The 24,041-nt window shown below is 36.6% G+C and overlaps 1 protein-coding gene across 1 annotated transcript; it reads left to right on the top strand.

The window, feature by feature from the left end:
• The first annotated feature begins 17,935 nt into the window (after positions 1–17,935).
• LOC141632955 (uncharacterized) lies at positions 17,936–18,472 on the top strand. Its single transcript, XM_074445454.1, has one exon. The coding sequence runs from the start codon at positions 17,936–17,938 to the stop codon at positions 18,470–18,472; it is 537 nt and encodes a 178-aa protein (XP_074301555.1).
• Positions 18,473–24,041: the final 5,569 nt, after the last annotated feature.

Raw genomic sequence — 24,041 nt, 5'->3', positions numbered from 1 at the left:
TAATTATCCACTCTCCAATACTCAGATGTGAGACCCGACTTGTATTGAGCCCTAACTGAGAACCTGCCCAAATCCGGGAAACAATACAACAATCCCTAAACAAGTGTTCCAAGGATTCGATCTCCTGCCTATTCATGTAACAAACATGACACGAGTGATCTGTTAGCAGGTTCCTTTTGAGAAATTCCTTCCCTACAGGAAGCGAACCAGTTGAGATTTTCCATACAAAGACTTTCCACATCTGAGGACCGGGAAGCTGCCATAACTTAGAATTATAGAATTTCCTACCAAAATCACCTATTCTCGTCCGATCTTTGCTCGACCCTTTCTGTTCCATAAATCGACTAAACAGAATCCCGTAACCACTCTTAACTATGTATGAACCACAGCTAGTATGGATCCAACAGACCTCATCCCTTCTTATGACCTACATGAAGGAAGAGCAAGGATTCGTTCTGCACACTCATCCTTAAAAAGTAGCTTAACCATCTCCTCCTTCCAGCCCTCCTCATTTAGTCTAAGGTCCTTTACCTTCAAATCCTTTAAATAACTAAATTCTGGAGCCAAAAAATCATCTTTAGGGTCCGGAATGGTCCCGTTAACCCATTTTGAACCCAGACACTTAACTCTGATCCAATCCCAGGTTTGCACCCAATATTTTCAAGAATAAGGTTGAGGCCATATTTAACACTTCGCAAACCCTATGACATACTACCACTATTTTTTATCCGTGCATCATCTGAGAAACCATTAATCCCGAATAGTTTCTCACGGAACACCCCACGGAAGAGAGATTCTTGCATTGAAACCAGCCTCCACGCATGCTACGCAAGCCGAGCCTGATTTAGACACTCTATATTATGGATTTCAAGACCATCTTCCCTTTTTGGCAAACTAAGAAAATTTTTACTACACCAATGAATAGTCTTACCCGATCTACATCCCGCCCACCAAAAATGTGACAAAAGCGAATTTATCATATTTGCCACACTTATCGGTATCATGAATACCGATAAAAAGAAATTAGATAAATTTGATAAGACAGACGAAATCAGAGTAAGCCTTCCTGATGGGGATAGAAAAATTTCATTCCACGATGAAACCCGTTTAGTAACATTTTTGAGTATGCCTTTAAACAATTCTTTCTTAGACCCCTGTAATTCTGTTGGGATGCCAAGATACTTCCCAATACCTTTATTCTGCCTAATCTTTATAAACCGCAGACATTTCCTTGCCCTTCCCAATCTCGCACTTGGACTAAAAAGAACACCCAATTTTCCTTCATTCAGAAGTTGCCCCGACGCATTACAATACTTCTCAAGTAAGCGTTTTATGTGAAGAACCAAATTTCCTTTATCCTCAAGAAAGAAAACCGAGTCATCTACAAAGAAAAGATATGTCAACAGAGTTACTCCCATACAAAGCCTAATTCCTTGAATCTGACCCCTCCCCTGAGCATGCTGAACATTACAAGATAGAACCTCCATGCATAAATTAAACAAGAACGGTGACAAGGGATCCCCTTTTCGTAAACCACACCGCGACTGAAATTGTTGTAATGGAGAACCATTAAGCAAAACCTCATAGGTAATTGTACTTACACAACTCATAATTAGGTTCACCAATCTTTCCGGGAAACCAAACCGACATAAAACCGCTTGAAGAAAGTCCCACTTAACTCGATCATACACCTTGCTCATATTTGCCTTAAAAGCATACCTCCCATATTTTACTTTATTGTGGGAGTTTATACTATGAATAGCTTCATTAGCCAATAGAATATTATCACTAATATGTCTACATGGGATGAAAGCATTTTGGTGATCTCCCACTAGATAGCCTATGACTTTTGCCAACCGGTTTATAACACACTTCGTAATGATCCGCATAAAGGCATTGCATAAGTTGATCAGACGATAATCCTTAACTTCTTCTGGGCTATCACACTTTGGGATGAGAGTGATAAAGGTCCTGTTTATCCCTTTTAAGACTAAACCCGAATTTAAGATAGATAATTCCGCTTTGGTAAAATCCTTTTTTAATCAGGAACCAACATTTGTGATAAAAAACAGTTGGGATGCCATCCGGACCCAGTGATTTTAAGGCCCCCATCTGAAAGACCGCGCTCCTAACTTTTTTTTTTCCAGTAAACGGTTTGCATAAGAGATCGACATCATCATCTGAGACCCTGTTAGAAAGGTGTTGGAGTATATCATCGTAAGAGTTAACAACACCCCCTTTCTGATCGAGCCTTGTCGGATTATACAGGTCAATAAAAGCCTTTTGAATAGCATCACTAAACTTTTTAGAATCATAGATCCATTGATCGTCATCCCCCTTGATACCCAGAATAAAATTTCTACCCGCACGTCCTTTAACCCAGTTAAAGAAATATTTAGTGCACACATCACCATCTGCCATCCATTTTACCTTTGCACATTATCGCCAATACACGGCTGCCGCAGAAGCAAACTCTCGCACCTCCTCATTTACCCGAGTATTATAAAGCTCTTCATTACCATCTTTAATAGCTATATCCATACCTTCCTCAAGTTTTTTTTTATCAAAATCTTCCCATTTGTCCGTCCACTCCTTCCGCTTGTCTAAAGTCCATCTTTTGACGTTTTGTGAACATGAGCCAATTTCCTAGTGGTGCAAAAAGCAGGCAACCCCGTTACCGGGAGTGTCCAAGCGTCCTGAATTACTTGTAAGCATTTCTCATATTCAAATGCCCATGCATCTAATTTGTATGGCTTCTTATTCACATTCCGAGTAAGATCCAAATCCAACTCAATAGGGGGCATGATCCGATATTTGAATGGGGTAGTGTTTTATCCCCGTATTTAGAAAACTGGAGAACCAAGTCTTTGATGTCAAAGCCTTATCAATTCGTTTATACACTCTTCTTTCCCCTTTATGGTTGTTTTACTACGTAAAATGTGGTCCTTTAAAGGGGATATCTACCAATTCATTTGTTATTTTCCAACTATTGAACTCATATGCTCCATGAATCGAACTTTGACTTGTACTTAATTTATCACAACTATACTCAACTTGATTAAAATCTCCCATAATAAGAAAAGGATGATCGAGACTTTGAAGCCATACCTTCAAATTCTCTAACACCATAGCACGTAAGTTAACATTTGGTTCTCCATAGAAAAGAACAAGATACCACAATAGCCCATTATATTTCTCCACAAAAAGGATCATAAAATTCTTACATGACATTACTAGGCTCATCTTAGCCTCCTTTCGCCACCGCACCCCATAAGCCACATGAGGCTCCAATAGCATCCACCCCAACAGCATTAACAAAACCAGACGATCTAAAAGTAGGGCTTACACTACATATATTACAATTAGTTTCTAATAAAAACAAAAAATCATATTACTTATTATTCAACAACGCTCTTATCTTAAGAATCGTAGGGGAGAGCGTCTTATTTAAACCCCTACAATTCCAAATTAGTCCCATCATGGATCTAGCGAGGGTTGTGGTAGCCTAACCTCCGCAAAGCCAGCTTGTTCATTCATAGAAGAGGAGTCACTTGACTCCACTATATCTACATCAGCCACTGAAAGATGAAAACCAGAGCTCTTTGCATTAACCTGCCTGCCATGGATACCAGCTCCAACACATCCTCTTTTTGCAACATTTATAAGATAACTCTTTGATTGTTCAATAGAATTGACAACTTCACTGGGAATAAGAGACTCAATCACCTGAGTACAACGCTTCCTCTTCCTAGCATATACAATAACATCCTTATGAATCAGTCCCATGTAAGCCAAAACAATAAAACCATAAGAGGTACTAATTTGTCATTCAATACCCTATCAGATATAGAAGTATTCACAATCTCACTACTCACTCGAATATAGCTATCATTATCAACATTTTGCTGATGTTCAACAGATAACATTGAAATAGTTTCCCCAGAAATCAAAGTAGCATTGCTAATATTCTCCACCTGATTTATTTCTTGAGCGACATCAGATTCAAGAACCTTCTTCATTGAGCTAGAAGAGTGAGTAAATCTAGGTGATTGCTGTACAGTCTCATTATACTCATTCCCCCCTTGTTTCTTTTGTTGAAGCAATGCCCTCATAAAAGGTTGAGAACCTTGCTCAAATTTTGTACCAGGATAAATTCTTCTATCAATACAAGGCTGTCGTCTAGCACGTCTCTTATTGGAAGTTGATACATGTGAATTTACTCTTAAATCCAATTTAATTATCGAAAAATCTCTTCAGCTTGTAAAATAAGAAAACCTCTAGCTAGAACTTCAGACATGAGGGTGTGTATGATAGTTCTTATTTTTTCCTCCATTTCACAACACCCATTTATCTTGTGACCAAGTTTTCCACATCGTACACAAACCTTAATTATCTCCTCATACTTGAATTGCACCCATAACAAAGATCCATCATGAAGAGCTAGATAAACTCCTGGAATTAGAGGTTTATCCAGATGTACCAGCTGTGAACCCCCGCGATAACGCGGAAAATATAACTGATAAGTTCAAGCGAAAATTAGGAAATTTTTGAAACTTTTAAAGTTTAAAGTGCGGGTTCATTAAAATTCTAAAACACAAATAAAGAGTGCGGAAATAAAGATTTAAATTATACAAATGTGATAGTCAAAGGTGAGGGAAAATATATCCCTCGAATGACAAAATGATAAATGGTGAGTCTAAGCAATCCTAATAAACCGACTACTAGTCCAAGGTTCAGTTCTCGCTAGCCCACACGTCTTCCCCACCTAAGCATCTTCACAACCTGTCATTCATGTAAACATGAACGCCACAGTCAGTGGGGAGTAACTCAAGGTTCTCTCAGCCACAAAATGTCGAAACACAGATAAACACGAACATATTAGAACATCATAATACAACTATTTGATGCAAGCACTGAGACATGAGACTAACATTCAAAACATGCGTAGTTAATCATAGATAAGTCATATGATACATACATATGAGACAATCCAACCAAAATGTCATAAATGATAATACAACTATAAACACGATAGAATATCATATGTTACAGATAAACAAGATTAACATCATACTACATGTGAATGGAAACCTTAGCCATGAACTTTGAAAGCCAAATAGCATACAATACACGAAATGGGACTACTAACATCACACATAAAGCAAAGTATCTGGCTCAGAGGCTACCTTTAAAGCATGTCCGAGACACAAATCCTTAAGTACCTTAGCTCAGCGGTTACCTGTAAAACATGTCCAAGGCACGACCTCTAAAGTATCTGGCTCAGCGGTTACCTTTAAAACATGTCCAAATATTACAAACAAGTACCCGACTCAGAGGTTACCTTTAAAACAAGTCCGAGGCACAACACATAAAGTATCTGGCTCAGCGGTTACCTTTAAAACATGTCGAAATACTACAAATAAACAAGTGCCCGACTCAGAGGTTACCTTTAAAACATGTCCGAGGTACAACACATAAAGTACCTGGGATGGGATTACTAATGTCACATTCATACTTATGGCTTGCATCTCACCATAAGTACGGATGGGAACATCAATCCCGACGATCATACCGCAATTAGAGGGCTTATAGCTCACCTCTAGTATCCGATAGGACCAAGACTCTCACAACCGAACAATACAAGACATTATCTCGAATACGACCCCTCACAAGTAACTATTTATAATAAATATCTCATACATGTATTATATTAATAAATATTCCACTTCATAATTTAACATGTCGGTTAAAATAAAATATAACACGCGGTTATGAATAATTTACGGATTAAAATGAAAATTCACACAAGTAACTTCTTCATGAGCCTACTACTAAGCATAAGGTTGGCCCAAATCATTCAATCATATAAGTCCAACAAGAAGACAAAGTGAGCCCAACTAAATTAACAAGACAAGCCCAACCATATTCACAAGACAAACCCAAATAATAGAACATGACATAAACAAGATTAACTTTACAAAGACACATTTCAAATTCAAAATGAATACATCCATGGCCATGCTTGCGTAAAGGTGCTCAAAATCGTGGTCCTCATTTATCCTATAGTCCATACTTCCAGAAATACTAAACTGGGTTCGGGGGAAATTGTGCTAGAAACAAGCCCGTAAACGACCTACAAAAGACCACCCAAAAATACTATCCACGGCTGCGAAACAGCCGTGAGACGACCCCACAACCCGTGATAAAAACACGGTCCAGGCCAGACACTTCGATGCGAGACATTCAAGTATACGTAAGACGATATTGGAGCGTAAATAGTAAGCATAAAATCAATCCCGGAATGCTACTTTATCCAACCCAACATAGGGCTCGAAACAGACCATATCACGGTTTACACCGAATTCAGCCACCCCATTTTAACTCAATTTTAAGACGGAATTAGAGCCGAGTTGCGACGGTAACAGGCACGCTAAAAGAAATATGAATAACCAACACCCTGTTTACCGTAATAATACACCAGAAAAGGGCAGCAGCCAAGACACCCTCGAAACATACATCATACACTCGAGTAAACCATGGCCGAAATCACTTAGGAGAAAGGAGCTATGAAAACAGCCGAACAACCATGTAAAATGCCTACTAAGCTCACACACTTAACCATAAACATGAGAAAGGCATAAAGATTTAAACTTTACAACAAATACGAGTGAAAAATCGAGTAAAAGGCGAAATATCGACAACTTATCGAGTAACCTATCACCGTTACCTTTAACGCTCCTTATTCTTCGAATAAACGGTCCCCAAAGCTTGAGTCTTCCACCGGGTCTTTGAAACCTTCATCAAGGAGCAAGAAAACGAAAGGATTGAGGTAAAAACCGAAACTTTTATAAGACGGCGAAAAAACGAAACCATCAGAAAAACGAGACTTTATTACCTTGAAAGAAGGAGGAAGGAAAGAGGAAGAGAATGGTACAAAAATTATGGAAAAAGGTTGAGAAATGGGGACGGGATCTAGGTTTGAAGGACGGCGGAAATGAGTTTGTAAGCTCTGCTGGTTTATTTCGTTGCTACTATTGCTGCTGTGTTATCAAAAGTTTCAGAAAAAAAGAAAGAAAGGGGCTGGTGGGTGGGGATTGGTCCGCAGGGTAAATAAGTGAGGGACAACAAAATGAAATGATATTTTATTTAGGTACAAAAGTGAGCGATGTGTTGTCGATACGGGATAGGTCGAGACTAGATTCGGCTCACATATGAAAAAGTGACGGTCTTTAGCTAGACGGAAATTCGTCTTAAACCTACTATAATTTAAGACGAAAGTGTACTATTATTAATATTAATATTAATATTAATATTAATATTATTATTATTAATATTATTATTTATTTTTTTTTTTAATTTTTTTTATGAAGGGTGCACGCAGCTTTCATTAAAATAAAAATAAATGTTTACATGAAATTGGTGGGGAGCCGAGAGACAATCTGGGCTCCCACACCCTTAGCAATAACAAAGCTAAGTCTAGTAAAAATGTAAGCGGCCACCCGAGCCCCCGCATCCTGAGATACGGAGAATTTCTGGATCCGCTTGAGCAAGGCAACATCATCCGAACCCAGCTCCCCAAGTGAAGAGAAAGAGAAAGGTAGGAAACCATAACCCAGCTTCCCAAGGTTTATTATTATTATTATTATTACTACTATCCGACTAAATACGTATTTTTATATAAATACGCTTTAATATATTACTTTTATAAAAATCGTCTTTAAAATAAATAAATTAAATTAAATAATTTAAAAATATAAAATAAAGTAATTAAACGGTTAAATAAATTTTAAATGTCAAAATGAGAAATTCGCGGATGTTACACCAGCACCCTAATTCGCAAGTAGTCATTTTGTGGACAACTATCAAAATTACTCACTGAGAAATTCACTTCAAACATACTCTTTACCAATGAAGCAATGTGATTATTTAGAAATTAAAGAGGGAGACCATATACTCTAACCCAAACCTTAGCATCTCTGAAACTCATTGTTTGGGGAGAAGATTTCGGCAACCAATCTCTAAACACCATCATGGCACCATCGAAAAAAGCAATACTGCTTTCAATAATATCAATTGTATCCCTTTCATCCGAGCATTTGAAAACATAAAGATCATCCATTTTATGAACTAAAATATGACCACGAATGGCCCAATGAGCATGAATGAACTGGTTAATCTTAGAACAAAGCGATTAATCAACTTGATTTGAATATCCAAATGAAAATTGAAACCCACTGGAAAGGGCTTCAAAATCCATCCCAACCATGAAGAAATCTAATAACTGAGATCACAGATGCAGGCTCCAAGTTGATTAAACAAGATCGCAATACTGTTAATTACCTCAAATTGGGGTTTTTGTTTAATAAGTTTATGAGATTATTGATCTGTATACTTTTAATAGTAGTTTGGATTTGTGGTTGAGATTATTTGTAATTTCATTTTCTTGTTAGATTGTTGATTTCTGATTTTTCGTGATTTTATTTTGGGTAGTTTGGGTTTTCTGGAAAAAAACCCACATGTAGTAAGAGAAAGCTCTCAATTTAGAGAGAGAGTTTCTAGCAGAATTATAAAGTTTTCGATTTGAATGTTGAAATATGAAATAAATGAAAGATTGTTGGATAATTTTTTTTTATCTTGTGCATTAACGGTGTTTGTTGAACTGCTTGAATAAAAAAGTTCTAGCAGCCTTTCACTACCTTATTGCCTTGTCTAGAGGCGAAAGCCTTAGTTAGTATTTATATCATGCAATTTCGACGGGTTTGGACTAATAGGAGCGAAAGTTCACTAGACTCGACCTAATAGTTTTCTTATATAGAAAGATAGCGACATTTCCTAGACTAGAACCCAATATTTTACCCAACACTTTGACTAGACTTACCCCCTCCTACATTGATGAACCAACGACGCTATGCATTTTCTTATTTAGTCATTATCTTAGTGTAATCTAGTATTTTCTTCTATAGTTCATAGGTTAGTTTCAAAACCAATAAACCTTATGTTTGGACTAAACTTAGAGGAGAAATCCACTTCATCTTCTTGTTCGACCTTGACTACTTGCTGCATTTAGTTGGGTATTTTGTGTGACTTAGGTGAGGCAAATTAAAGCTACATTAGACATACACGATGAAGAAGGGCGAGAACAATTTCATTAATGCGACGTCTCATGCCTTCGAATTTACAAATTTTAGAGGACGTTTAGGGACATGACATCGGAAATACAAGTACATGGCAATCAACGAGTTGATGAAATTGAGAATTGTCAAACTCTTGACCTAAATCCCATCGAAAAGATCTAATTTCATGCTCAAATTGTATTTGACATAAGCTCAAATTTTGAAAAATTTAGCAAAGGCTTCTATTTTGAATTTTAGGGGATATATCTAAACAAAATGAGTAGCGTTATCAAGAAGAACGAGATAATGTTTGTAGTCGTTGTTACTCGATGTTCCCAAGTCGCTATGAATGATATCAAATGGGACAAAAATATATGATAATGAACCATTAAAGGATAATGGGGAGTGGAATTTTGACACTGAGGACATAAAGGGATTATTTGTCCAATTCTAGTCTAGACTCTTTAAGGAAGGAGCGAACCAGATCACTTTTGACGAGTACCTCCCTACTGTCAAAAATTTGTTCTGTATCAATAAAGGGTTCCTTTCTCCTGATGATAGAGATACACTTGGCATTCGTTTCACTCCTTAGGAGGTTCACACGGTTGTGTTTCAACTTGGTCCTTTAACCTGATGGTATTCCTGCTATTTTTTTTCCATAAATGTTGGCACTTTATTAAGCATGATGTTGTTGGGACTGTCTTGGCTATCCTCAATGGTAATAGTTCACCAGAATTCCTGAATAAGACTTTCTGTTCTTATCTCTAAATATAGTGCCCCTAAAACGGTTGATAACTTCCGACCAATTAGCATGTGCAATGTTATAATGAAAGTCATTACAAGATCTATCAATAACCGATTGAAGAAGTTCATGGGAAAACTAGTGGGTGACTTTCAAAATGCATTTGTTCCTGGGAGGAATAGTGGTGATAATATATTAATTACTAATGAAATATTGCAAAAAAATTCTTCATCTAGAAATGGTAAGATGGGTAGGATGGCTGTTAAAGCAGACATGAGCAAAACCTATGACCAGTTGGACTGGAACTTTATCAGAAGTACGCTGGTTCTGATGGGGTTCCCTCCTTACTTCATTAAACTGATTATTAAGTGTATAACAACAGTGTCTTATGAAATATTGGTAAATGGAGTTCCTTCAAGACGTATACACCCGAGTGGCGGTCTTCGTCAGGGCGATCCTCTTTCCCCTTATATATTTGTTCTATGTACTGAAATTCTATCTTTAAACATACTACGTATGGAGAAGGAGGGGCTTATACAAGGAATTAAGGTCAGTAGAAACAGTATCCCTATCTCCCATATGCTCTTTGCAGATGGTTCTATGTTTTTTATTAAAGGTAATTCTAAGAGTTGCATAAGCCTGGACAAAGTTATTAAGGATGATTCTTATGCCTCCGGTCAAGTTATTAATGATAATAAGTTCTCTATAACATAAGCCCATGCTCTAGTTTATCCTTTGCTCGAAAATGTTTGAAAACCTTCAACATACCGTGTGGAACTAATATGGGTTCCTACTTGGGTATTCCTACTGATGTAGGACTCTCAGGTGGTAATAAAAGTAAAAGAGAAATTTTTGAGTTTATCATATATATGGTTAGGAAGCGATTATCTTCATGGAATTTCATTCTTCTATCGTCGGCGAGTAGATTAGCGTTGATTTCTTCTGTCTTGTCCTCCCTCTATGTTTTCTTTCTATCGGTATTTAAAATCCCGTTAAGTGTGAAAAAAAGATTAGATGCTATTTTGTCACATTTTTGGTGGGTGGGTCATAGGAAATCTTCTTCTATTAGCTGGTGTTGTTGGAATATGTGTCCTCCGACAATAATGCGATCACGACTGTTGATCATGATGATCACATGTTTAAATCTCATTATAAAGAGTACAACTTGGGAAGTAATATTTTACTGTCAACTGATCAACATATATCGGTAATGATTGGCTGACTAGAGTTTGACATTACTGTCGTGCGACGGTGGTGATCAGTTGATCCCCTAGGTCATACCTATAGGGCAACACTCTTAATTGATCATTTAATTAATCGTATAATGTTACGAGTTAATTAAATTACTTGAAAATTGACGGACGATTTTGGAAGTAAAATTTACGTATCACATTGAAATGTGATTAAATGAGATACGGTCTGAGTAATCGAATTGTATCATTACTCGGATGAAATTATTGTTTACAGAAACAATTGAAATTGAATGAATTGTTATAAATACAATCTGTTGTGATTTATAAATGGTAAAATATTTTGGTACAAGTAATTATGAAATTACTAAGTCGATTTTTGTATTTGACGTATTTTTATTAATACGTTGATTTTTAATATGTTAAAAATACATAACAATTTTATGTGACATGTGACATGTGACATTTTGACAATTGACAAAAATAATATGGATTCCATATTATCCATATGGACCAAAAATTAGGTGAGGATTAAGCTAATTATATGTTGATTATATTAGTGGAGGGCATGATGATTTCCCTAGTCACTAGCCATGCAAACCTAATGCTCATTGTGAAGAACAATTTATGCATGCATTGGCTCCCCTTTGCCCTCTCTCCCACCCGGTTTTCTAGAGGCCAAAAACAATTGTTTTTCCTCTCCTTTTTACCATATACTCAATATTATTATTGATAATTCATTCATATTTTTTTTCACTCATCTAAAATAAGAATTCTAGAGAGATAATAAGCTTCCTTCTTCCTCTCCCATAAACCGAAAATATTAAGTGTTATATAATATTTTTGGGTCATTTTCAACAAGATTAATATTGTACTAGTTCTTATAATATTAATTTTTAATTAAGAGCAAGCCTTGGGTATAAATCCTTGGGAGAGATCCTACACTTGGATCTTAGTTCTTCCATTAAAGGAAAGCACAAGAACAAGAGAGAAAGGTGATCTCTCTTGTGCCCATAAACCGAAAATACAATGTAAGAATAATGTTTCTTCCTTATTTTGTTTTAATGTTTGCATGCATAAGATCAATCATTAATTTTATGACAAATTAAATTATAACATATATGAATATGTAAGTATATAGATCTACTTTTCCTTCAATCGGTATCAAGAGCCATGGTTGTTTGCATGCAAATCGGTTAAAAGTTTTTCCGAGTTATAAAGATTAACATATAAAACTTGTAAAATTTGTGTTATTATGATATATCACGAATTTAATTCATGCATGTTAAAATTTCTGGTCCTAAAATGTTTTAGGATATTTTGGTTATATTTACGGATTTTTATTGTTCATATAATACAATAATGGCATTTAAATGTGATTTTATGAGTAAAAATGTCATTTTTGGTCTAAAATTAGCTATACTTCGAATTTTCCAGTACTTTTTGGATATGTTGTCACACATATTATTTTGAGATAATCTGTAAATGTTCATAATTTTTGGACTTGTTATGCTCGAAAAATGGATTTTTCATTATTAAATTCGGATTTAGGTGAAAAATAGGTTAATATGAGATAAATTTTGAATCTGGTCATAGAAAATTAATATGTTGTCATATGAAATTTTACAAGATGTGTGTAAAATAATGGGCTATTATGAAGTCCTTTTGCATGATTTATGGATTTTTGAAGAAAAATAGCATAAATAGTGACATTATTAGTGAAAATTTAATAAAACATAATCTATGACTAAGGAAAAACGTCCAATGTTGCATTTTATTATATTTTTCAGATCTAAAATTGAAAAGTTGATGAACATAATTTTTCACATGCTTTTTTTATGATTATTTTAGTTAAAACCGATAAACCGCAACATTGTTTTTCCGGAAAAATTTCGAAATTTTTTAACCTAAGTTTTTGAATATTATGAGTGTCATGGTATTTTTCCAGAATGTTCATGAGTTTAAATTTCAAATTTTGAATTTATTTGAAATTTTGTGATTTATTTGAAGTTTATAGCTTATTTTTTGTAATTTTTAGTCCATTAATGAACAATTTTATAAATATGAGTTAATTATGGTCAAATTATTAGTGAAGACTAAATTTTGAGTCCTAAGAGGTTAGGGTAATTAACTTATGCATAAATATGAATTTATGTAATTTTTGTGATTATAAAATGTTGAAATCACGCAAATCCGTAAAAACCGAGTAATATACGATATTGGCTATTTAAAGGCGATTTAGCATAAAATTGAGCATGTTCATACATATTATAATGCTGCATTTTTCTTTATGATTGTCATAATTTTAATTTATGTAATTTTGAATTATGTAATTTTTACTTAGTATGGCCTTAGTTTTTAATTGGTATTTCCCGAAATGTATGGGAATATCGATTCGGTTGTAATTTAATAGATTTATTTTATTTTAGTTACAAATGTATAATAGGAAATTATTTAATTATTATGTAATTTTATTCATTCCGGAGTTCCCAAAGACGGATTTCTTCAAGAATGGCGATACATAAAGACGGTGTTACCTCGAGATGCGTGCCACAACCGAAGTTCAAGGGACCAATGGAGTTGGTTTCCGAATATGTAATAGTTAAATAAATTTTCTATTTTAGGAAAGGCCATACTAGGATTTATTTATTTTTTATGCTTGCATTTTATTTTATGTCACATGCATCGCTAAATCGCCATAACTAAAACATGCATCCTTATTTTATCGAGCTTATCGACCGTGTCAATTAAAATTATCGTAGTTCACCGCTTTAGTTCACATAAAACGTGATAGATAATAAATTGACATGACCTCTCGCTAAAACAATAAATTGAGACATAGCCTTACCAAATAGTAGAAACTATGAAAACCTATTTCGCGAGGGAGTACACTCGGCCATACCGGGGTACAAACCTTGTTACGTAGGGGAAGTGGGTGATAAATGTCTATCCACCGAATTCATGTTGATAAGGGTTTCATCGGCCACACCGTGCCCAAATTAATATGGGTTTGGATCATGGACACATTTATTCGAAATTTGGATTGAACTCAACAAAAGTTTTTCGATGAGGGTTTTATCGGCCACACCGTCCCCTTGTTGAATGTGTTTTGGGCTAAAGATATATGTTAATCTAATATTATCGACCAAGAGTTCTAAAAGTAGAATCGATTAAACGTTAATCCACTGAGTTATATTGATAAGGGTTTCATCGGCCACACCGTGCCCAAGTTAATATGAATTTGGGTCTTGGAATCATTTATCTAGTTGGGTAGAGGTCACTAGAAAAATGCAAAAAACTTGTTTAAATCATACATTTTTATGAGTATTATTATTAAAACGACATTTGTTTTACTCCTTATATTTGTTTTGTAGACCACTTCTTTTTCTCATAACAAATGGCAACACCAACTCCAAACGCCACACCTCTCGCTAGTTCATCATGGCTCCGATCCTTTATGGATCGATGTAAACTTGAAAAGAATGGGTCAAATTTCTCCGATTGGGATGCCCAACTCAAATTGGCCGCCCAAGGTGACGACAAGCTTCGTTACCTTACCGAGGCCTCTCCACCCGAACCTACTACTAGGTCGACCGCCGCCACTAGGGAAGCATATGAGGCTTACCAAAAGGAGTCCGCCGCAATGAAAAATGTCTTGATATTTGCGATGGAGGCGGACCTCCAAAGGAGAGCCTTTAAAATGGGCAATGCTAATGAGATTTACTCCAAGCTTGTGACAATGTTTTCACAAACTCCGCGGATCGTCCAATATGAGGCGGCCGCGGCATTCTTTGATCTCGACTTCAAAGAGGGCCAAAAGGTTAGCCCTCATGTGCTCAAACTCATGGAGCTTGTCGAGACCTTGAAAATTCAAAAGGTTGAAATCCCCAAAGAACTCATTGTAGATAGGATTCTACACTCCTTGTCCAAAGTCAAAGCATATGTTTAATTCCGGGTGAATTTTAACATGCAAGACAAGGATGTGTCTCTTGAAGAATTGCACAAGTTACTTGTGCAAGCCGAAAGGGACATGGGGTTAAATGTGAACCCACCCAAGGATGTGCTTAACATAAGCACTAAGAGTAAGGGGAAATTCAAGAAGAATGGGAGGAAGGGTAAAAAGCAAGCTCCCACATTCACCATAGCTAAGACTTGTGAAGCTAGCACTTCAAAAATCAAGAAGGGTCCTCTTGATAAATGCCATTATTGTAATGGTATGGGACATTGGAAAAGAAATTGTTCCAAATACCCTGGTGATATTAAGGCTGGAAAGATCACTCCAGTAGGTAAATGACTATCCTTCTTTTATGTTTATAATTCAACTATGGTATTATGATGCAAAGTTGTGATAATGTATCTCCCTTTTTATTGTAAATAGGGCCTCCACCAAGCAAAGACAAGGGAAAGGAAAAGCAAGCATGAGAAACCATCAAGAAGCTAGGGATAGCTTTCATGGAGCTTTGCTTTTCATTGTCTTATTTTAAAATTATGTTTTGAATTTTAGAACCTTAAGTTTCCGTGTTCGACATGGAAAGGTATTTTGGATAATGGGTTGTATTTGGATAATGGTGACTTGGTTTGCAACCCAAGTCACCCGTTTTATCATTTTATCCGTTTGTTCTAAAATTCATGTTTAAATGCTTGTTCTTAGAAACATATAACTTAAAGTGATCTAATAGACAACTATAATGATGGGTTTCTTTATATGTCCACATGCTTAAGGCTTGTGTATGATCATTTATAAAGTGGTGTTGAGTCTATGAACTCTCTTAAAGGAATGTCAATCACCAAGTACACATATGAAATCTATAACTATTAGTCTATCTATGAGATAGTTCTCCTTATACTTCAACATCATTATTTGTGTCTCATATGCTATCTTTGAATCTATAGTGTATTTATTCTAAAGATAGAGTGGGAGAAAAATGAGGACACAACACACAAGGCAAGATAAAATTGTGTACTTGTGTAAATGAAGATCTATGCAAGAGATAATGATTTGAATGAAGGTATATCTATTTACATAATATACCGAATAGATGAGATCTATGGTCTCAAGTTAAGTTCTATATGACTAAAGAAACCAAGTGAAGTAATCATAAGAGTATATTCTCAAGATGACTACACGAAGAGACCAAAAGAAAGTTTTGGAAGAAAAAAATGACTAATGTAAAGTCTTAACAAGTTTTTGACTAAGTTTATGAAAATTTTGACCAATAGTTTCAAACCTTGAGATTAACTTAAGAGCCTAAATGAATCAAAGTTACATACTAGTTATGATCGAGTTGCAAAGATTGATATACCGATATCTTCAATGGCCAAGTTTTAACCACGCAAATGTCATTGCTTAACCTCATTATGAAATGGTTAAACCTCCTTCCGAAAGGGATATTTTGAAGGATGTGTATTAGATATTACTTATATTTAATAAATGACATTGCCACACATCATTATGACATGAGTGTGTTAGAGATTTAAAATCTCTTTCCGTAAGGTTAAAATGGGACCTCTTCGAAATAGGTATTTTGAAGGGATAAGATGGGAACATATATGGTTTTATCTTAATAACTTGGCAATGCAATTTATATTTCAATTCTTAAAAAGTTTCGATTGAGAAGTCAATTTCGAAATATGTGGAATTGAGTGGGAGTTAGGAAATTATCATGTGAAGACATGGAATTTAGTGGGAGCTATCATCCTTTGAATGTTTACAACTCACCACTCGTTAAAGAATGACGAGCGAACACCTTCCTTCTTAGAGGAAGTTTTGAGTTTTCAATTCTGGATGAAAATGGACTATGATGAATCCAATTAGATCAAGGGATGTTGGATTAGTATTAAGAGATACACATCGTATCAACATACACATAGGTTATTCATATAGATGAAAATGGAATTGCCATTAACAGTCATGGTCGTTCATTGAACCTATGAATGGTTGATCTCATGATTATTAGTAACTAATGTTTCCGCCATTAGAATGATCATGCACATGTCCAATGGTGAATCATATGCATAAGAGCATGATGATTCATTGGTAAGCCACAATTGAAACGTCATGAATTCTCAAGTAGAATCCGATGAGCGATTTCGGTGTTTGTCAGAATGCTCTTATATGTGTCAAGAGGTTGCGCATATTAATGAAAATCCGAGCACATGTAAGGATTTATGAGAATCCTAAATCTTTCAATCCTAGAAAGAGAAATAAGAAGTTTTGGAAAGATACTTAGTTGAATAAGAAGTTACTCAAAACTAATCTTTCCTAACTATGTTAGGACTTGTGAGAAGTGCTAGACCAATCGTCTTGACAAATTGTTGTAAGACTCTGCAAAACATATACCTAGTACATTGAGTGTGGATGGAGTACTTGATCAGTACAAGTTATATCTGTTGAAGTGTGAGACTTTTCTGGAGTGTTCTAGAAGGTTCCAGAATATTCTAGAATAATGTAGAAACATCTAGAATGTTCTAAATACTCATGTACATACTAGAATAATCTAGAAGAGTCTAGAAGGGTCTAGAAGAGACATGAATGTTCTAGGTGTGTGTAGAGAAACCTAGAATATTCTAGAGATATCTTGTATGTATAGAAGAGTCTAGAGGCTTACAAGTCTAGGTCACTCTAGAATGCTCTATTCTAGAGAATTCTAAGAATGTAGGAGATGGAGGAGGAGCACTATAAATAGAGGTCCTCCCCTCCCATTTTGGTGTATCCTGAATTCACAACAAATCAATACAAAAAACTAATTCCTTCAAACTAAACTCTAACTAATCAACCTTCAACTAATCAACTAAACAAACAACTAATCTCCACTCTACTTCTTATACTCCCCCATATACCAACAAGTGGTATCAGAGCTCTAAAGATCTTAGGGCAACAAAATAAAACTATGGCTTCCGCATCAAATACTCTATCGTCTACTCTTCCAATTTTTGGAGGAGAAAATTACGACTATTGGTGCATTAAAATGAAGGCTCTCTTAAAATCAAATGCACTATGGGAGATTGTGGAAAATGGTCCCGAAAAGCAACAAGAAGGTGTTCAACCCACCGAAGCATCCTTAAAGAAAATAAATGAGGATGAGATAAAGGACGCCAAAGCCTTGTCTTTTATCTTTAATGCTGTTTCGGAGACCATCTTTCCAAAAATAATGCGGGCTTCTACCGCAAAAGAAGCATGGGATTCACTCCAAAAAGAATTCCATGGTGATGAAAGGATAAGAACAATACGTCTCAATACCCTAAGAAAAGATTTCGAAAATTTGAAGATGAGGGAGAATGAAGACATACAAACTTACACTTCAAGAGTAACGGAGATAGTTAATCAAATGAAGATATATGGCGAAGATATTACCGACACGAGAATCGTGCAAAAAATTCTCGCGACTTTAACCAAAAAGTTCGACATGATTGTCACTTGTTATTGAAGAATCAAGGGATCTCTCAAAGCTCACGATGAATCGAGCTACTTGGATCCTTACTCGCCTATGATCAAAAATTCAAGACCGGAGAATCTTCTTCCGAGGATGCTTTCAAGTCATCGCATAAAGAAAAGCGGTCCGGAGGGTGGAAGAAGAAAAGTGACGATGGTGGCAATAAACAAATGTCACAATCAAAGGGAAAGTTTCCTCCTTGTGGCATTTGTGGAAAGAATAATCATGCGGAAAAGAATTGCTTTTTCAAAGGCAAGCCCCAGTGTCACCATTGTAAGAAGTATGGGCACTTTAAAAATGATTGTAGACAAAAACAAATGGAGTCCAAGGACCAAGCTCATTATTCAAGTAGCGTTAATAATGAGCACCTCTTCTATGCCGGCCAAGCAAAGACTTCAAGCAAAGAAAGTAGGTGGCTAATTGACAGTGGTTGTACAAGTCACATGACGAATGATTCAAGCATCTTTAGCGAGTTGGATACTTCTGTCCAAACTCCGGAATGGGGGAATGGTGAAGTTCTGACATCGAAGGGCAAAGGTACGATCATTGTTCCAACTAAGCGGGGTACAAAATACATTAAAGATGTGCTGCTTGTCCCGAATCTTGCTGAAAATTTGCTAAGTGTGGCACAAATGATCAAGAATGGTTATTCACTAGTCTTTGCAAATAATCATTGCACCATATATGACCCCGGAAATAAGGAGATTGCTAAAGTTGCCATGGAAAATAAAAGCTTCTCCTTGAAATGGAAGTATGGCCTAGAGTCATCATATCGAGCTCACGCCGCGGAGACCTGGCTATGGCATAGAAGGTACGGACATTTCAACTTACATGCACTAGCCGACTTACACAAGCAGAATGTTGTGCGGGATTTTCCAATGATTCAAGCAACTAAAGAACTATGCGAGCCTTGTCAACTTGGAAAGCAACACCGCCTGCCATTTCCAAAAGGCCAAGCATGGAGGGCAAGTAAAAAGCTAGAGCTTGTTCACACAGACGTATGCGGTCCTCAAAGAACTTTATCTCATCTTGGAAACAGGTACTTTATCCTGTTTATTGATGATTTTACTCGAATGACTTGGGTATATTTTATGAAACAAAAATCAGAAGTATTCCAAGTCTTTCAAAAATTCAAAGCTCTCGCTGAAAATCAAAGCGGGTGCAAATTGAAGATGATTAGATCCGATCGCGGGAAAGAATATACTTCTTCACAATTTGACCAGTTTTGTGAAGATGAAGGTGTAGAACATCAGCTCACCGCAGGATATACTCCACAACAAAACGGGGTATCCGAAAGAAAGAATAGGACCGTGATGGAGATGGCCAGATGCATGTTGGCTGAAAAGAAAATGCCGAAGAAATTTTGGGCTGAGGCTGTCTACACATCCGTATACCTGCTCAACAGACTTCCAACAAAGGCAGTTAAGGGAAAAACTCCAGTAGAAGCTTGGAGCGGTAAAAAGCCTACAGCTAAGCATTTAAAGGTGTTTGGCTCAATCTGCTATGCTCACATCCCAGCGCAAAAAAGGAGCAAGCTTGATGATAAGGCAGAGAAAGGTATATTTCTTGGCTACGACTCAAAATCAAAGGCTTACCGGATTTTCAATCTTAATACGGAGAAGATCATGATAAGCCGAGACGTGGAGTTTGATGAAGATGCAATGTGGAATTGGGAAGAGAAGAAAGTGGAAAGAAATGTGATCCTAGTTCCTTATCACCAACATCAACCAGAAGGTGATGATGATACGATCAACAATAATGATCCTCCTACACCTCCATCTACTCCAATGCATGCACACTCTCCATCCTCTAACGACAATTCGGAGAATGCTACGGGACCTCGAGGTAAGAAAGATCTCTCCGAAATTTATGCAAAATGTCCCGTTATTAATCTGAATGAAGAGGAATGTGAGAGATGCTACTTCGCTTTTGAGGAGCCAAGACACTATGATGAGGCTTCCAAATACAAAGAGTGGCAAGACGCAATGGAGACAGAAATAAACATGATAAAGAAGAATAACACCTGGGAATTAGTGGACAAACCCAAGGATCGAAAGGTGATTGGAGTGAAATGGGTCTACAAAACAAAGTTGAATCCAGATGGCTCAATCAATAAGTACAAAGCAAGATTGGTCGTGAAAGGGTACTCCCAACAAGCTGGAATAGACTACGGAGACACATTTGCTCCAGTTGCTCGTCACGATACGGTAAGGACTCTTATTGCTCTAGCTGCTCAAGAAAGATGGAAAATTTATCAACTTGATGTCAAATCTGCCTTCCTTAATGGAGAACTCGAGGAGGAGATATACATCGAACAACCTCCAGGCTTTGTCACACAAGGAAATGAAGAAAAGGTGTGCAAGCTGAAAAAAGCTCTATATGGCCTCAAACAAGCTCCAAGGGCGTGGTACAGCAAGATTGATTCTTACTTCCTTGAGCAAGGATTCACGAGGAGTAAAAATGAGCACACACTATACGTAAAGAAAAAACAAGGTGATCTTCTCATCGTTTCTCTCTATGTTGATGATCTCCTTGTCACAGGAAACAATGCCCAAATGATCCTTACATTTAAGGAGGAGATGAAGAAAAGGTTTGAAATGACGGATTTGGGCTTAATGAATTTCTTCCTTGGCATGGAAGTCCATCAAGCAAAAGATGGAATCTTCATTTCTCAAACTAAGTATGCTCGGGAAATCCTCAAAAGGTTCAAGATGGAGAACCTAGTAAGCGGTTTCTACTCCTTTGGTCCTGAATGAGAAGCTATCCAAAAATGATGGGTCAAAAGAAGTTGATCTCAAGCAATACCGAAGCTTGGTTGGAAGCTTACTTTACCTCACAGCTACAAGACCTGATCTTATGTTCGCCACAAGCTTATTATCAAGATTTATGAGCAAACCAAGTGAGGTTCACATGGGTACAGCGAAGAGAATACTTTGATATCTAAAGGGTACTCTAGAGTTTGGAGTATTTTACCAGCCTTGCGACAATCCAAGATTAATAGCGTACTCCGACAGTGACTGGGCAGGATCGGTAGATGACATGAAAAGTACTTCAGGCTATGCCTTTACTTTCGGCTCAGGAACATTCTCATGGAATTCAAAGAAGCAAGATATCGTAGCTCAGTCAACGGCCGAAGCCGAGTACGTTGCAGCTTCAGCCGCAGTCAATCAAGTAATATGGCTAAGGAAGATACTTCAGGACTTAGGCTACAACCAAGAAGGAGCAACCAAGGTTATGGTGGATAACAAGTCAGCAATCGCCATCGCGAAGAATCCAGTGTGCTTCAGCAAGACAAAGCACATGAAATTGAGGTTCTATGCACTTCGAGATGCCGAGCAAGAAAAGGAAGTGGAACTTATCCATTTCCCATCCAAGTTCCAACTAGCTGACATTTTAACCAAGGCTCTACCGACAGCAAGGTTCGAGTTTCTAAGATCAAAGTTGGGCGTCACTCCAAAAGTCTCAAGGAGGAGTGTTGAAGTGTGAGACTTTTCTGGAGTGTTCTAGAAGGTTCCAGAATATTCTAGAATAATGTAGAAACATCTAGAATGTTCTAAATACTCATGTACATACTAGAATAATCTAGAAGAGTCTAGAAGGGTCTAGAAGAGACATGAATGTTCTAGGTGTGTGTAGAGAAACCTAGAATATTCTAGAGATATCTTGTATGTATAGAAGAGTCTAGAGGCTTACAAGTCTAGGTCACTCTAGAATGCTCTATTCTAGAGAATTCTAAGAATGTAGGAGATGGAGGAGGAGCACTATAAATAGAGGTCCTCCCCTCCCATTTTGGTGTATCCTGAATTCACAACAAATCAATACAAAAAACTAATTCCTTCAAACTAAACTCTAACTAATCAACCTTCAACTAATCAACTAAACAAACAACTAATCTCCACTCTACTTCTTATACTCCCCCATATACCAACAATATCATTCACCATAAATTCGTTCGTTATGTGATAATCGATAAGAAAGTTCTTTCAAGATAAAGAACCAAAGCCAAGGTCGGGAACCTTGATGTGTACTTGGTAAAGTTCATGCTATGAGAGAGAACATGAATGTAAAGGAAAATTCAAGTGTAAGAGGTTTGAACACATGGACACATGGCATGTTAAACTTCTATTGCAATCAATAAGTGTTTACACTTATGATATACATCACAAGGTTGTAATTTGATATCGACTACCCGAGTGTGATATCGACATTTGTCGTTTGAGTTATTATTAACTCACCTTGTACATTGATATATCCAAACGGGTTGTGGAGACAATTGAACCCCGTTAAAGTGAACACGGATTAACATTGTATTTGCCCATAGTTACTTGTATGAGGTGACGTCTCGAAGTGACTAGAGTGTGATGCGATTGATGGCAAGTTCAAGTGCCATAGAGTCATGTGAGATGACTAGTCGATCACATAGGCAGACTGTTAGAAACATTTTGTCGGGCCTAATGACCGCTTATAGAGTTCTGGCATATTTATATAGCCTGGTCGTGGCGAGAGCTACTATAGTATTCGAATGAGTCGATTCTTTTGACTAAAGACTGTTCACCTAAGATGGCACAGTTTCAGATTAACTTTGATTTGTGTTACTACGACCTTCGTAAATGGGGTTAAATGGGCATATTTTGGGTTATGATGGTCAAGCTAGTCGAAGGGAATGAGTGCGACAGGAATTGTCCACCCCTAGTCAGGGTTATAACAATATCTCAGGGCCACTCGAGGAGTAATGAACTGGAAATGCGTGGCCACGCTCGGATTGTATCCATGGTAGATAAATCCGGTCAATCAGTTATTCTCCAGATCGAGGAAACCACTCTCGATATGATCACTTGCAAGTACGACCTGAAAGACACCTTGCATTGAGTGGGATATAGTAATAGGACAAGAGAATTGGTGAGGCACACTTGTCGAGGACAAGTGGGAGATTGTTGGAATATGTGTCCTCCGACAATAATGCGATCACGACTGTTGATCATGATGATCACATGTTTAAATCTCATTATAAAGAGTACAACTGGGAAGTAATATTTTACTGTCAACTGATCAACATATATCGGTAATGATTGGCTGACTAGAGTTTGACATTAGTGTCGTGCGACGGTGGTGATCAGTTGATCCCCTAGGTCATACCTATAGGGCAACACTCTTAATTGATCATTTAATTAATCGTATAATGTTACGAGTTAATTAAATTACTTGAAAATTGACGGACGATTTTGGATGTAAAATTTACGTATCACATTGAAATGTGATTAAATGAGATACGGTGTGAGTAATCGAATTGTATCATTACTCGGATGAAATTATTGTTTACAGAAACAATTGAAATTGAATGAATTGTTATAAATACAATCTGTTGTGATTTATAAATGGTAAAATATTTTGGTACAAGTAATTATGAAATTACTAAGTCGATTTTTGTATATGACGTATTTTTATTAATACGTTGATTTTTAATATGTTAAAAATACGTAACAATTTTATGTGACATGTGACATTTTGACAATTGACAAAAATAATATGGATTCCATATTATCCATATGGACCGAAAATTAGG

This window comes from Silene latifolia, chromosome Y (genome assembly GCF_048544455.1).
Source record: "Silene latifolia isolate original U9 population chromosome Y, ASM4854445v1, whole genome shotgun sequence".
Classification (NCBI taxonomy): Eukaryota; Viridiplantae; Streptophyta; class Magnoliopsida; order Caryophyllales; family Caryophyllaceae; genus Silene; species Silene latifolia.
This window is presented reverse-complemented; position numbering and strand designations above follow the sequence as displayed.

What these genes read in the sequence shown, in the direction of transcription:
- LOC141632955 (XM_074445454.1), top strand. Translation starts at nt 17,936, where the DNA reads ATGGCTTCCGCATCAAATACTCTATCGTCTACTCTTCCAATTTTTGGA.